Below are 16,152 nucleotides of genomic sequence, written 5' to 3' on the forward strand. Positions count from 1 at the left end.
TGTTTCTGGCTATCCTGTGTAGTCTCCCAATTGATCTCTACAATATCTGTCTGTCTGTCTGTCTGCCTGCCTGCCTGTCTTATCTATCTATCTATCTATCTATCTATCTATCTATCTATCTATCTATCTATCTATCTATCTATCTATCTATCTATCTATCTCATCCATCCATCCTAGAAGGGTTGGCATGTTTCAAGGCAAGTCATTGTACAATAACTACCTGTGTAGCTTCATCTTTATTTCTAAGAAAGCCATTCTTAAATAATAAAAATGAAGTAGAGCTAGTTTGATGTAGAGGTTAAAGCGCTAGATTAGAAACTAGGAGACTGCAGGTTCTAATTATACCCTAGGCATGAAAAACAGCTAGGTGTACTTGGGACAATCATGTTCTATATCATCCAAGTCCATCTCACAAGGTGGTTGTTTTGAGGAAAATAGGAGGCAGAAGCATTACGTACACCTATTTGAGTGATCCAAAAATAAAGGTATATTATATTATACTATGATACGATACTGTATTATATGCCAGCTTTCCATTTACATTTCTAGATGGTACAGGATTCCAAATAAGATTTCAGATTCCAAATAAGATATCTTGCAGGCAAGTCACTGGGGACTCCTGCAATACTGGTTTTTTTTTTTTTCCCTTTCAGTGCTTGTATTTGCTATTTGCAGGATAACAACTATCTCAGGTTGATGGTATTTATTCTCTAGACTCTGATCACTCCTATAATTACTGAGTTATCAAGTCAGATTAGGGCTACACAACAAAAAATTAATCTCCCTCACTTTTGTAATGTTCAGCAAAGCAGCCAGAACTAGGAAATCTCATGGGGAGATTTTTTTTAGTTAGATAATAGGATTTTATACTGTAAGGTACCGGTAGTAACCTAACTATCTGAGAGTAACTTTTTAAAACATTAAACACAGTTCTTATTTTTCAGTTAACCCAGATACACTAACAGATATGGCCAATCAAATGACTGAAAAAGTTGGTTTGGTTCATGGCCTGCCTTATGTAGCAGATAGACAGGGCTTTGCTGCCACTCTAGAACAGGTAAGTTTTCATTTATGCTTGCTCAGTTTCGTAGGCTTAATTTTTTGTACATTGTAATAGTTTAAAGCTGAAAAAAGAATCAGTAAATGTAAACATTTTACCACAAAAAATATTCACTACAGTAGTAAAAGTGGTTCCATGTCTTCCTTCATATATTAACTCCAAAATATTATTCTCGATAGTCTGATATTTGTGAATAGTGGTATTTAACTGTCAGTACTTTGCTGACAGTTTATTATGCAAAATGTTTATTACTTTTACACGTAGCATTTTACATGTAGAACTTTCTAATAGCTTTGAATGAAAAGGCTTATTTGCATTCCTTCTTCTAGTGATGATTCATTCTCTCTATAGTCTATATTTTAGTGGGAGGCCATTGCTTGCAGCATTTAATAACTTCTTTGGAGCTCTTGAATTTTAATACATTGCTAGTACTGCAGAGGTAGCAATTTTTTAAATTTGGATGAACTGACATATTTATAAAGAATTGCATGAATTCATAGTTTCCCACGTGGCAAATATAGCAGCCTTAATTTATATACAATGGCATGTTGACATTAAAAGGAATCAAGTGTAGTTAGTTCCCTAGCAGATATTGCATTCTTGATTTGAAATTTCAGTCTTTTCTGCTTTGTTAACTTTACGCCTTAATGCTGAATTGAATAGTGCTTACTGCCACTACATTTGTTTTGTTGCTAATTCAAGTAGAAACATCATATATAATACAAAAAATAGTTTATTGTTTTTGGATTAAAAATAGTATTGGAGCAAAATATTTGTTGCATCCCTGTATTCCTTCTCCCATTTTCCCCCTTTTTATTGCTATACCCCATAATTCTATTGTACTTAAACTGAAAAGTGGCAGTATAGATAAATTCATAGAACTGCTTTATGTTCTGGGCTCATTTCGTAGGTAGATGAATATTTATCCATTGATATATGTTCACTAACAGAAGTAGTGACAAAGTACTCTTAAGAACTTCAGTTTTAAGATAATCTACATTCAGATCAATACAGAAACAACAGCAATCTTCATTTGGAGATTACAATTTTCATTAAATAATAAGGATGACTGCATAATGACAAAGTTCTTTTCTATACAAGATGAGCAAGATATTACAAATGGCTGGAAAAATCCAAGGAAACTGAAACATTTATTGCATATTTTCACAAGACTGTGTTACCTCTGGTATATTTGTGCAGGCAGATATTTAAAAATCTATGGCAAGTGTTAAATGTAATAATAAGGGACACTACAGGACCATGACTTTGGCATACTTTTTTTTTAAAGGTCTATTTTGGTACTTCCCATCCAAGGACATACATTTCTGCCCATATGACTGCCTTTAAATGTGTGACAGGGATGTCTTGCTTGATGAGAAAAGATGTTTTGGACCAAGCTGGAGGACTTATAGCTTTTGCACAGTATATTGCTGAAGATTACTTTATGGCTAAAGCAATAGCTGACAGGTATGATGATAATGTTCTCAGGAAAAGTTCACCTGTAATGCTTATCATAATTTGCCATGTTTTTACTTGTTTGTATAATAGAGTTCTGGAACACACTTAAACTGGTTCATCTTCTGTCATCTTCAGAATTTTTTTCCCATCAAAATGAAGTTACAAATAGGAAGTTCCTTTTTTTTATGCTAAGGCCAAGCTATCATAATTTATTTTCTGTACAGAGTTATATTATTTTCACATAATTATTTACAGCACCTAGCTAAAGCTCTCCTACATCAGAGGAATTTGTCTCATTTATCTTTCAAAAAAAATCTGAAACTTTATTCAGGTTTTTCCAGTTAACAGGATGATTAAAAAAAATAAGCAATTATGGTATTGTGCTTTTATCATGCCGTGTCTATATATTTTGATTATATTTGTTTATTTTATTTATTAAACAAATTTATATGGCCACTCAGCTATCAGAAGAAACTCTGGAAAGCAAATAAAAACACAATACAATAGAAACCATTCAAAATATCAAACAATGAATAATATTGAAGCCCCAGGAACATACTTATCCTGCTAGATGAAGTGGGATGAGCAGAATTGTATATAGATGGTCCTGCCACATAGTGCTTTAAAGGTGACAGACAGCACTCTGAATTGATCATATTTGTATTCTAAAAGTGAGTGATCTGGAGTTAATCACAAGGTAAGAGAAAAATGGAAATTTCAGTCATAACATATACAAATGCAATTAAGGGCCAAGCTATATGGTTATAGAATTACACTATGCAGCTCAAGAGGAACTGTCACTTCAAACTTTTAAGATGCGACTTACTTGCCTCTCCATATAAACTATACGAAATTTAGAAAAGTTGCATGTTAAACAGAAAACTTTTTCTTGACATGGTATTTCAGTTATATGTGCTTAAGGCAGGGGTGTCAAACTGCCGGCCCACAGGCCGGATGCGTCATGCCGAAACTGCGCCCACCCCATTGCCGGCAATGGAAAAAAAATCACGATATGTCGCGACACGTCACGTGACGTTGTGAGTTTGACATCCCTGGCTTAAGGAATATTTAAATTGTGCCTATAGATTTTTTTTAGTTAGAGCTGCCCTACCCAGTTTGTGTGAGAGCACTAGAAATGTAAGGTAGGGCTTCACGCACAATCGTTCTAGTTAATTTGTATAACATGGCTTTTAGGGTCAAATCTAGAGCTCTGTGACAGGAGTTACGAAGTATTTAAAAAGCAAACTCAATTAGTGTTTACCTTTCCAATGTTTAAAGAAAAAATGGCTAACCAATATCCCTCAGCATGAGATTATTTATCTTGGTTATATTCCTTCTTTCAGAGGTTGGAAATTTCAAATGGCTACGCAAGTTGCAATGCAAAACTCTGGCTCTTATTCAATTTCACAGTTTCAGTCCAGAATGATAAGGTAAAAAAATACCCAACTTTTTATTATCTCATTTATTGATCCCTTCAATCAAACCTAGTGAAATATATAGTTCTATTTATTCTTGTTTTTCTATTCAATCAATAGTGTGGATTTTTGACAGCTTATTCTGATTTTTTTTCATATTTTGTGATTAAATTTGTGGCAGCCATATATTAATAAATATCTCATTTTCTGATTTGTTTGATTTTGTAATTAATAACTAGACTCAGGAGTTTGGCTTTCAAGTCATGTCAGATGAAACTGGTCTTTATATGCACTACTAATACAATGCCCAGCTGCATGCCAGTCATAACTAATTTAGGTAAATCATCTTTGTTTCATGTAGAGAAATGTAGAAAGAGTTTAGGCATGAAGGATATCTATTCTTTTATTTTTTTTTAACTAAAATCTTGAGATTCACTAAGTAAAGGCAGACACAAAATTATGCTGGGAATGAAACAAGATACAAAATGGCCACTCAGAATACAAAACCAATTACTTTCTACATTGTAAGCTAAATACATAGTTATGTTGAATTTTGTTGGTATTATGTGAACTCGTAAATGAAAGGGGACACAATTACATCAAAGCAATGACTCCTCTGTTCTAAGTTGGTTCTTACGACATGTGAATTTTAGTTTTTGAACATTTAAAAAGCAATCACGTGCAAGTCAGAGCCTAATACCTGGATGTGGTATTTGTCCTGGAGAAGTCTGGTTTCAGCAGATTGTCCTTGATAGTAATTCTGAAATCTATTTATGTGTTTGTTGTGGTAGAAATCACAATTAACTTCAGATTCACTTCTGGTTTATGTTGGTTCTAATACGGTAGATGATATTGCAGAGTGGTTGCAAACTGCTCAGAGCTGGATCTGAAGTATTAAATGTGAAGGGTGTAGGGTTAGGATTTGGGTTAGATTTTCAGCAGGTAAGTCATTCTTTAGAGATTTGTCACTTTATTATAGTCCTCTCTTCCTCAAATCCAAGTCTACTGAGGTAACATTTATTAGATCTACATCTACCTATTTTCAGCTAGTATATTTTATTTAAGAAAAAAATGCTGGCACCTGGTGAAAGTCCGGCTGTTAGTACAATGTAATTCATAAAGTAAAATGAGTTAATTAGTTGTCAGCCTGAAAATGTTACCCTTGAAGGGATTCTAACCTCACTTGCTTTTTAATCCAGTGTTACTCTAATTCCAATTCTTGTAGTGCAGCACTGAGATCCATAGTATTCTGTAGTGTTCACTCCTGAGTAAGAATGAATAAAATTGCTGTCTTATATTTGATGCTCAATAAGTAAAGAATACCAGCTTTAAAAAATTCATTTTATACCAGATTTCCCCAGATTAGCAGAAGTCTTTTAAAACCTTGCACCAGTATTAAAGATAATACAGTAAATATAACAGCTAGTAGTTTTGTGTATACTACCTTTAACTGGAGATGCCCTATATGTGGCTCATTCTGTTAGTTTTGGGAAAGAGACTGGGTCAGTGGCTTTGAAAGTCTAATTATGAAAGAAGGTTTGTTTGAAAGCATTTTAGATATTTAAGGTTATCACATATCTGATTTACTCAATAAAAACATAGCTAGTGATTTATCTCAAAAAGCCTGTAAGCTTTAAATAACTTCTCTGCTCCTCATGAAAACTAATGAACTGAAAACTGATTAACTTTCATTTATCAATTTCTGAAAGCAGAAATAGATATTGTTGTTGTAAGAACAAGTACTCCCCTGTTTAAATATATTTTTGAATTTCTTAAACATAGGTGGGCCAAACTACGGATTAACATGCTTCCAGCCACAATAATATGTGAGCCAATCTCAGAATGCTTTGTTGCGAGTTTGATTATTGGATGGGCAGTTCATCATATGTTCAGATGGGACATAATGGTGTTTTTTATGTGTCATTGTTTGGCATGGTTTATATTTGACTACATTCAACTCAGGGCTGTCCAGGTAGGTTGTACTGAATGGCGACTCAGATATAATAGAAATTCTTTTGCAAATTAATTACCATGCTTTTTTGCATGAACGTTTTATTTGCACAAATATTGAAGACACCTAGGTTTTTGCTTAATTCCTTTTCTTTCTTATGTTGTCTGTTTTTTTCCCCCACCCCCAAAATGTGGAGAGTTAAAAATCTCTGAAACAGAGAAGGAATGTCATAAAAAGTGACAGTGGGGGTTAGGTGTCTGATATCTGGGTGGGGAATTTAAATAAACAATGCCACGATGATTAATTATGCATGTACTGATAACACTGTAGAAACAGGGCTATGTAGTTCCTTCAGCATGTCCCTCTGAGTCTGTAAGGTGAAGCTGGCATAGTAGAATTGTCTTCTGGTGATCCATATGTGTACCCAGAAGACCTTGAGGAAGCAGTGTACTTTTTGGCTGCAGTGACAGGTAGCCGTTGAATTGGAACCATTTGTTTCGTTGCAGGGGTCCTCAAACTTGGCCACTTTAAGACTTGTGGACTTCAACTCCCAGAATTGCTGGCTTGGGGAATTCTGGGAGTTGAAGTCCACAAGTCTTAAAGTGGCCAAGTTTGAGGACCCCTGGTTTAGTGACTATTCAAAGTTACAGTGGTACTGAAAAAAGTGACTTAAAACTGGTTCTCACACTTAACAGTCACAACATCCCCACAGTCACATCAACATTCAGACATGTGGCAATCATCATTTGCAATCATTCGAGCCGGTTTCTGAGAAGCAAAGTCAATAGAGGAAGCCAGATTCACTTAACAACTGACACAGCAGAGAGCACTGACACAGACATCCCTTAAATGTTGCTGAAGATGTTATCTAGCCTGGTAACGAAATGTCCAGAAACCAACCCACAAGCTCAGAGAATGAGCCTTCACCCTCATCACTTAACAACTGCATGATTCACTAACAACTGCAGTGATTTGTTTAACAACATGGCAAACAGGTAAAGTCAGGCACGACTCCGTTAACAACTGCCTTGTTAGCGATGGAAATTCTGGTCCCAATTGTGACTACCTGTATTTGGCCTCTTTGTACCACAAATCTAGAGCCGTTCTTGTGAAGCACTATGATCTATGCCATGTTTTCAGGATACTAATTTATCTATATAAAATTAAAAGTGTTTTTATTCATACTTTTATTAAAGGTCCCATAGAGCCTTTAGTTTCTATTTAACTGGGTTTAGAATAGTTGTTTCTTAAAAATATGAGCTACGGATTCACTTGGAGTACTAGAAATAATAATTAAAAAGTAATTCCTAAGCTACTTACTTTTTTCTGCATCTTATGGTAATCTTTTTTAATTTAAGCTTAGTAAGTAAATATTTAATTTAGTTGGTGAAATTGTTACTAATTGTGAACTTCTGTTCATATAATCCCCCAGGGTGGTACTCTGTGTTTTTCAAAACTTGACTATGCAGTAGCATGGTTCATCAGAGAATCCATGACGATATACATTTTCCTCTCCGCTTTGTGGGATCCTACTATTAGCTGGAGGACAGGACGCTACAGATTACGCTGTGGAGGCACTGCAGAGGAGATCCTCGATGTATAGCCACAGCTTTGTGACTGTGTATTTCAAGAAAAGAAAAAAAGAGAAAGTATTACAAATTATGTTTCTATAAATGCTTTTAAAAGATCTACCTTCAATAGTTTTATTACCTGTATGTTTTCATATCTGTTCCCTAATTTATTTTGCATGGCACTTGCATCTGTGAAAAAAAAAAGATACATCTGTAGTCTTGGCCAAATGGTACCTTGTTTTTATGTACAAAATCAAATCAAGAGGATTGGTTCCAGGATTCATTTTTCTTAGGAATGTTCTGCAGCAAATTCTACAAACAGCATCTTTCAGTATAGCAAAAGCTACTCTCTATTAATCAAAGGACATAATCTACTGGGAATAAATTCTGCATAGGTCCACTGAAAATCTATGGGATGTATGCAAAGCACAGCTATATGTTTGTCCCAAATGGTCTTCTGGTCATTGAACTGCATCCACTAAAAGGCTAACAATGTAATACAATAGTGGTTAGCTTTGGAAAGCACAAGTAGTGGGGCACAAGGAGAGAAGCTTTCTAGATGATCTATGCCTACCTCTTGCAGTTGCTGCAGAGCAAATATGAAAAGGTAACTCGGCCTTAGGAATAGCAAAATGTGTATCTCTGGGTATATAGAGATTAAATTATTTTGGTCTCTTCAGTGAGCCAGAAGTTTGATGTGGAACACGGGAAGAATTAGTGCTTCAATGGGGGGGCATCTTTTGGCCAACTCTAACTGGTTCTGTCTTGAACCATTTTAATCACTGTGCTGTAATTAGCCTAGCTAATCTTCTCCATTCCCATTCTGACTTTTTTAAAGGGGTGTTTTTGTTTCTCTGTAAGTGAACATTTGATAGTTATGGGGAGAGGGGAAGCATTTCAGAAACATTTCACATATGAACTATTTTCTTACTGTCTTCTTAAGAATGTAACTCCATGAAGCAGGTATTTATTATCTTTTTTTAAGTGGGCATCTTTCTGTCTACACTAGTCATCCTTAAGTATCGAATTGCAATAGATGTCAGTATATTAAAAGGCAAGATGATTTTGCTATTACTGATTTGAACTTGTAAGCTTTAATTATCAACTGGATCTTCTTTTGAATTTTTTCCTTCTATTAATCTGGTCTTTCAATTGGGTTTTTGTATTCAAGCTGTAATTGCTAAGAGAAAAAAATAGGTAATAACCAATTTGTAAATGCATGCTGTTTCTCTCTCCCCACCCCCACCCCTTTTACTCAGTTTGTTCTCTCACCCATTATTGGATTGCTCTTAACATGGTGAACTGGACTTGTTTAAATGTGACTTTGATCACAAAGCAAATTGAGAGGGGCACTGCATTAAGCCTTTTGTTTTCTTTTGTATTTGTACTTATGTTGCTTCCCCTCTCCCCCCCCCCAAAAAAAACCCCTTTGGGCATGGCATGTTATCACCATAAAGGACATTTGCAAAATGCATTGCCAGTAAGACAGCTGTAAGTCCTGGGTTGTGACACTTCTGTAATAAAGAGCAAAATTTGTAGCATATTAGCAATAATTATGAGTATTTATGGAATTGGATGTTTTTCCAATTTACTGAGCCAGTGCATTTAATTGTCTGGTATACACACAGTGTAAAGTAATAGGGTGCGTGTTTAAGCATGCACATTTTTGTGTGCAGACAAATCCTATGAAACATTCCCCAGAGCTTTGTTTGCCTTATGACATTACAGAAATTGTTTTGAAGGGCATCATTTTCCTTGAACAAAGGCTTTTAATGCATGTTTCATTCTTTACATGTGAATCAGGAAGAGCTGCTTCCTGAGGAAGGTTGCATATTGCAAACTAGTCTGGTTATGAGCCATTCCAGTTGTGTTTTTATCATGTTTGTTGTTATCACTGATACCTAGCTTAATTTTGCTTATGATGTTGGTATATTTCTCTTTGTTTTATGAAGTTTGGTTGATGCCATCCATTGCACTGCTAAAGTGAAGCTTAGCTGACTTGGCTTGATGCTGATCATCATGTGCAGTGTAATACAAAAACCAAAAAGGCTGGACAGACTTCAGTGTGTGTGTGTGTGTGTGTGTGTGTGTGTATGTGTGTTTGTGTGTGTGTGTGTGTGAGATATGTGGGTGAGAGAGACCTATGAAGAACTATGTAAGAGAAGTACGAGTGTGTGTGCGTGCATTAGTGAAACCTTTATGACTTAAAGGAAACTGATGCTTCACCTTAATATACAACTTAATTTCTTGTATAAGAAATCTAGGTTGATTTGGGAAAAAAAACCTTTAAAATATTGTAAGAGGGCACTGTGACAGAACAAAGCAATGGTTCAAAATGCTTAATCTCAAATTGTCTGTCAACATGTTAAGAATACCATGTTTATTTAAGATTGATTGTCTTGTTTTGTTTAAAAATAAATTTTGAATACAATCACATGTTTTGAGAAAATGCTTTTATTTATTGCTTTTATTTTCATGTAATATCCTGTGAATGTTTCTCATATAGAGATCTGTAACGATGCTAAGAAAAAGACTCAGGCATGTCTTGGGCAGAGGTTTGAAGCTGCATGACACATCTTCACACAGCTTCTCCAACTCTGAGTTTATTGTTTTTTATATAGTTTTTACATACATAGGCTTTACCATTAACTGCTGACATTTTACATTTAGAAGTTTAACCTTTAGTTGTTGACATAAAGTAATTGAAAAATTCCTTCATATAAGCAATTATTTTCTAGTAACACATTACCTGTTGAGAGCAGGTAAAACAAATACAGGTAAATTAGAAAAGGAGAAAGAACTGATAAAGACAAGAAGAGATAAAGACAGGAAGAGATAAGGGGGAACTTATTATTTAGGTAGGTAAGATATTAAGTCAAAAGGGGGTGATCTTTTGGCTGCTTCCTTGGGACAAAGGGTATCAAAAGGTTATATGAGGTTTGTGGGGGGCAATGCATGGCAGTTTGCTGCACGTGCAAATTCCTCCACAGAGATCAGTGCTTTTCATCTTGTAATGTTTTTACCATTCTCATTTCTATAAAAATGCACTCAATAATTACATCAAATATGATCTTAATTAAAGTTTATCTGTATGTATATTTGTGTGTATGTACACACAGACACACGCACACAACTGTCTCTAAAATATAGACAAACATTTACAGTTGGAGATGTGTAAATGTTATTTACAATCAGTCAGAAATGTGTAAGTTATTTATTTGTTTAATACATTTTTATACTTCCAGTGTGTTAATGGCTCTGCCTGACTTACAAAGGTAGAATTAAAATGTCAATTAAAAGAATATTTAAAGCATATTAGATATAAACCACACAGTTAAATAAATGTTTTAAGTTCTCCAGCATGATGAGTGTAGAATGCACCGGTGGGTTATCTCAGCCTTCCTGCTCAGTTAAGACTAAGTCAGAATTTTAGCCACACCTCCTTCTGGGCTGTACCTTACCAGTTTTTGACTTAGTCTCAGCTCAGCAGGACACAATTGATTTGGCTCCTCTGTTTAGACTAGGTTGTAGGAATTAGTTTAGTAAACTGATCAGTTTAATATTTCCAAATTCTAATTATTTCCGGATCATCGGAGCTTCAGCAGCTCCGCTCCAGCTGATCTGCGCAAAACGGAGATTGATTCTCCTGTCGTTTTTCCTTGGAGCTCTAGTGGGCCGGATGGCCTCATTTGGATCGCGTTTTCACCATGATGCCTTGTTTGAAGCAGGCAACGTCCTGGATCGCAGCGGAGGCTGCGCGACACAACCGCAAGTTGTTGCTCATTCTAACTTTGGTGAAAGGGAAAAAAAAGCCTTTAACTACAGGCAGAGCTCCCTCAGGGCCCTTATCAGGTCTGGAAAGGCCAGACTGCCTTTCTGTTGGCCATTAATTTTGGTGCGGCCACCATTTTGGGAGCCTTAACAGGCGTGGCCGCCATTTTGAAAAGGCCTCATGCACCTCAGGTGGCAGTTGGGCCTTTTTTAAGCCCTTATCTCGGTCTGCTGTGTCAGGCTTAAAACGGGGGGACATACTTCAGCGCTCTTTCCATATAAGGGCAAGGTCCTGTCCACTCTTATCGAAGGGACAAGGGCTGGGGCGCGGCCGCCATTTTGTATTTCACCTATTGGCCTTATCTTACGTAGCAGCAGCAAATTCTTATTTCTCTCTGAATTTCAATTCAATGAGGGGGAATTTCAATTAGATTCCACCTGTCCAAATTAGTTTGTGGCGCTGTGCCGCAAGGCCTAGGCAGGCAGCTCTAGTGGACTGTCTGGCTGTTTGCCATTGTTGTTTCAGAGCGTGGGATTTCCCTCTCTGACAACCAGGTCTGCGTGTTAGTTTCCCCCCATTCCTGGACATCTTCTGGAATATCCAGGCTGCAATGGTAGACAGTGCAACTCCTCAGCCATCGCAGGGCTCTGATGTTCCCCCTGCACAAAAAAAGCGCAGATCATCTGAATTGGACGCAGGGGGAAAGAAAAAACCCAAAGCAAAGGCCTCATCCACCAAAGAGCCCTCCAAGGCAGCTGAGCGAGAGGCCTCGAGGAGACATCAGGCGCTGGAGAGGGAGTTCTCCAGAGCTCAAAGGCTCATGTCCAGTGAAGCAGTTCCCCCTGTTCCACTGGACCGTTCCCCATTTGAGCCTCAATTCACGCCTTCCCATGATGCCCCTAGGGCATGGTCTCCTCAGGGGGAAACTGGACAGGTTGGTCCCCCTCTTTCTTCCTCTTCCACAACACAACAGGGCCCTGAAGCCACATATACTCCCACAGCTGCGGGCGTCCATTCCACAGACTAGCAAGACATGTGGTTGGATCAATTTCAGGCCTTTATACACCATGCATTTGCACAATTTATGGCCTCCTCCATGGGTCAACAACCCCCGCATGGGCCACCTCCTCCACAGACCTCTGTGCCTCAAACAGGTCATGCACTGTTATCCGGTTCTGGCAACTCTGAGACATCCTCTCAGTTAGGTGAGGAGGGGTCAATTGACTTTGAGATGGCTGACATGCCCATGTCAGAGGACGAGGAGGCGGGGTCAGACCCAGCACCTACTTCTGGTCTCTTTGACCCTTCCCTATTTAGGTCTTTACTCATGAAGGCCCGTACCACAGCCAACCTTACTCCTGAACAGGATCCTAAATCATCTATCTCCACTGCCCAGGAATCGAACCCTTTGTTCTCAGAGCCAAGTAGTGGAGGAGAAACAAATTCCTTGCCCAAGCTTCTTCCGCAATACGGTGGAGAAACAGTGGTCTTCATTGGCCACTCTTCCTTCTCCTAGTAGCACGGAGAAAAAGCTCTTCAATGTATCTTCTCCCTTCTCTTCCCTCCTGGAGGACACTCCTCTAACTTCCTTGTTTTCTACCTCCACAATTCCAGGAGATATGGCAGAGGCCCTGAAAGCGGAGGATAAGAGATTCGAGTTCTCTCTCTGCAGAGCTCCCCAGGCCTCAGCATGGGCAATTAAGGCGGCAACATCATTGCCCTTTTTCGCCAGGTCTTCCATCATGTGGCTCTGCAAACTTCAGGCTCTCATCCCTCCTGACCAGACGTGAGCACACCAGATGTTGAGCAAGTTAGTAGCAGCGTCTGAGTACATGGCGGATGCGTTGCTCCACTCTGCCGGGTATTCCGTGAGATCCATTGCGGCCACTGTCTCATCCCGCAGACTGCTGTGGTTGAAGCAATGGCGGGCCGATCTGAAATCCAAGTGGCATTTATCCACCGCCACTTATAGCGGAACACATCTGTTTGGCTCAATCCTCGAGCCTTACCTCATAGAGGGAAAAGACAAGTGCAAGGTTCTTGCGCATCCCTCTAAGAGGTCGGACAGAAAACCGCAACAGGATTTCTGTAGGCAGCCCTTCCGTACGGTAAGTACCTGGGATTGGAGGCAGCCCTTTTGGTCGGGCAGTCCTGGGAATGGCCCAGAGGCTCTTGATCCTTTGCCCCTAGGCAGGATCGACAGCAGGACCGCCAGAACCCTGGAGTCAAGGGCCAGTACCAGTCCAAATGACCCTTCTGGGGTTCGGGGGGTCGCCTGTTCAGACGAAACAAGTGACGCCAGGGAGGGCTCTCCTATAGGTGGTTGCCTGTCTCGGTTCAGTGACATTTGGGAGGTCACCACCATCGACTCTTGGGTGATAGATACCATAAAACACGGTCTCGCCCTGGAGTTCTTCTCCAATCCTCCAGAATGCTTCCTATAATGTCCCACTTCAAGAAACCCCGTCAAAGCCAGTCTAGTATCCACAGCCATCTCCCACCTGCTAGAGATAAAGGCCATAGAGCCAGTGCCCAAGGAACAGAGAGGACAAGGATTTTACTCCATTCTGTTCATGGTACCAAAGGCCTCGGGGGGATGGAGGGTGATATTGGACTTAAAGGATCTGAACTACTTCTTGACCTACAAAAGGTTCAAGATGCAGATCCTCAAGTCCATTTTAGCCAGATCAGAAAAGGGAATTTCCTTTCCTCTATAGACCTGACGGAGGCTTATCTTCACATCCTTATCCTTCCAAAACACCACAGATTCCTCCGGTTTTGTTACACGCACCGGCATTTCCAGTACAGGGCTCTCCCGTTTGGCCTTTCTTCAGCCCCACGGGTATTTACAAAGATCTTAGCAGTCTTGGCAGCCCATCTGAGGTTGATTCCGGTGTGCATACAATGTTATTTGGATGATATACTTATCCAATCCAGTTCTTTTCAGTTGGCTCAGTCGGACCTGGAAATCATAATCAATACTCTTCAAAATCACGGGTTTTCTGTGAACTTCAAAAAGAGTCACACAATCCCTTCAACGCGCCTCCTTCACCTGGGGGCAATAATAGACTCAAATCTATGCAAGGTCTTCCTCTCTCAGGATCGCTAGAACAGCATCAGGACTGTCGTCCACCGGATTCGGAGGGAGAAGGTAGTCCCTCTGGTTCAACTGTCTCAACTGTTGGGGAAGATGGTCTCTTGTTTGGGGATTGTTCCGTGGGCCAGACTACATTCCAGAAACCTCCAGTGGTTTCTTCTTCCATTTCAGAAACGGCGAATGAGTTTATCCACCAGGAAGGTGAGGGTTCCACACCAGACACTATCATCCCTTCTGTGGTGGACCTCATTGGCAATGGCTAGGGTTCCTCTTCAAGGAACCAATCAGGTTCACCTTGACCACAGACGCCAGCCTGTTTGGATGGGGTGCCCATCTCCAGACTCATCTAGCACAGGGTCAATGGTCACGTTCAGATTTAGTCCTCAACATAAACTGGCTCGAACTCAGAGTCATTCATCTGGTACTCCATCAATTTTCCACCTTAGTGAAGGGGAAGCACGTTCTAATACTGATGGACAACGTGGCAGCCAAGGCACATGTCAACAGGCAGGGAGGTACCCGGTCCTGGTCTCTCATGCTAGAAGCTCAGGGCCTGGGGTCTTGGGCAGAGTCCAATCTGGGGTCCCTCAGGGCAGAATACATATCGGGGTAGGTGAATCATCAAGCAGATTCCCTGGGCAGGGTTACGGTCAACCACTCGGAGTGGCGCCTAGACCCAGCTCTGTTCAGGGAGATCACGGGCAGATTCAGACAACTGTGATTGGATCTATTTGCCTCACCGAAAAACTCCCAACTGCCCAGATACTTCATCAGGTTCCCATCTCCGGGGGCAGATGCCCTTTGCAGCAAGTGGCCCAGGGGACTGCTATATGCATTCCCTCCCCTCCCGCTGATACCGGCAGCCATCCGCAAGCTCCTTCAGGAGCAGGCGGAAATCATCTTTATTGCTCCACACTGGCTGTGGCGACCGTGGTTTGCCGACCTTGTGGATCTGTCAATCTCCCCGCTATGGAGGATTCCTCCGGATCTCATCTTCCTTAGCCAGGGGACACTCCAGCATCTGGATCCTCAGTGGCTCCAGTTGGCCACCTGGCACCTGAGCGGGAGAATTTAGCCAAGCAATCCTATTCATCTGTGGCGATCTCGATGATCCAAGCCTCAAGGTGCCCCTCGACTAGTAGGATTTATGATTCTACGTGGAAGAAATTTTGCACGCGGTGCACTAAGCATCAACTCAGACCATTTTTGGTCACTATCCCTAACATATTGGATTATCTATTGGAAGGCATGGATAAGGGGTTGTCAGCTAGCACTATCCGTAGACAGGTAGCGGCCTTGTCAATTGTACTTACTTGTGACAATCTGATTCCATTAGCGTAACACCTGGCAGTCAGTGCCTTTCTCAAAGGGGCGACCAATGCCAGGCCGCCTGCTGTTCATCGTTATCCCTCTTGGGACCTACCACGAGTGCTGCAAGCACTGATATCTTCACCGTTCAAACCCATCCGGTCTTGCTCACTTCAATTCCTTTCTCTGAAAGTTGCCTTCTTAATCGCAATCATGGCGGCCAGATGTATTTCAGAACTGGCTGTGCTCTCCGTCAGGAGTGACTTGTGTACCTTTTTCGAGGATAGAGTGGTCCTTAGACTGGATCCATCCTTTATCCCGAAAATTAATACCTGGTTCCATAGGTCCCAGGAACTGGTTCTTCCGAACTTTTGCCCTAATCCGTCAGATAGTCTGGAGAGACAGTGGCACAAACTAGACGTGCACAGGGCTTTGCGATACTACGTTAAGCGAACCTCCACTTTTCGTAAGTTGGAGGCCTTGTTCGTGTCTTTCCGACCCTCTTCCATGGGTCAGAAGG

At 40.2% G+C, this 16,152-nt stretch overlaps 1 protein-coding gene across 1 annotated transcript in view; it reads left to right on the top strand.

The window, feature by feature from the left end:
* Positions 1-9,891, top strand: part of UGCG (UDP-glucose ceramide glucosyltransferase) — a 55,361-nt gene extending 45,470 nt beyond the window's left edge. The window contains exons 5-9 of the mRNA XM_039328972.1: positions 945-1,057; positions 2,349-2,527; positions 3,862-3,948; positions 5,716-5,905; positions 7,317-9,891. Coding sequence (XP_039184906.1) covers positions 945-1,057; positions 2,349-2,527; positions 3,862-3,948; positions 5,716-5,905; positions 7,317-7,487 — 740 coding nt within the window. The 3' untranslated portion in view covers positions 7,488-9,891. The remainder of the gene's footprint in view (positions 1-944; positions 1,058-2,348; positions 2,528-3,861; positions 3,949-5,715; positions 5,906-7,316) is intronic.
* Positions 9,892-16,152: the final 6,261 nt, after the last annotated feature.

The sequence above is a fragment of the Crotalus tigris genome, unplaced genomic scaffold (genome assembly GCF_016545835.1).
Source record: "Crotalus tigris isolate CLP2741 ecotype Arizona unplaced genomic scaffold, ASM1654583v1 scf7180000024386.1433019, whole genome shotgun sequence".
NCBI classification, from domain to species: domain Eukaryota; kingdom Metazoa; phylum Chordata; class Lepidosauria; order Squamata; family Viperidae; genus Crotalus; species Crotalus tigris.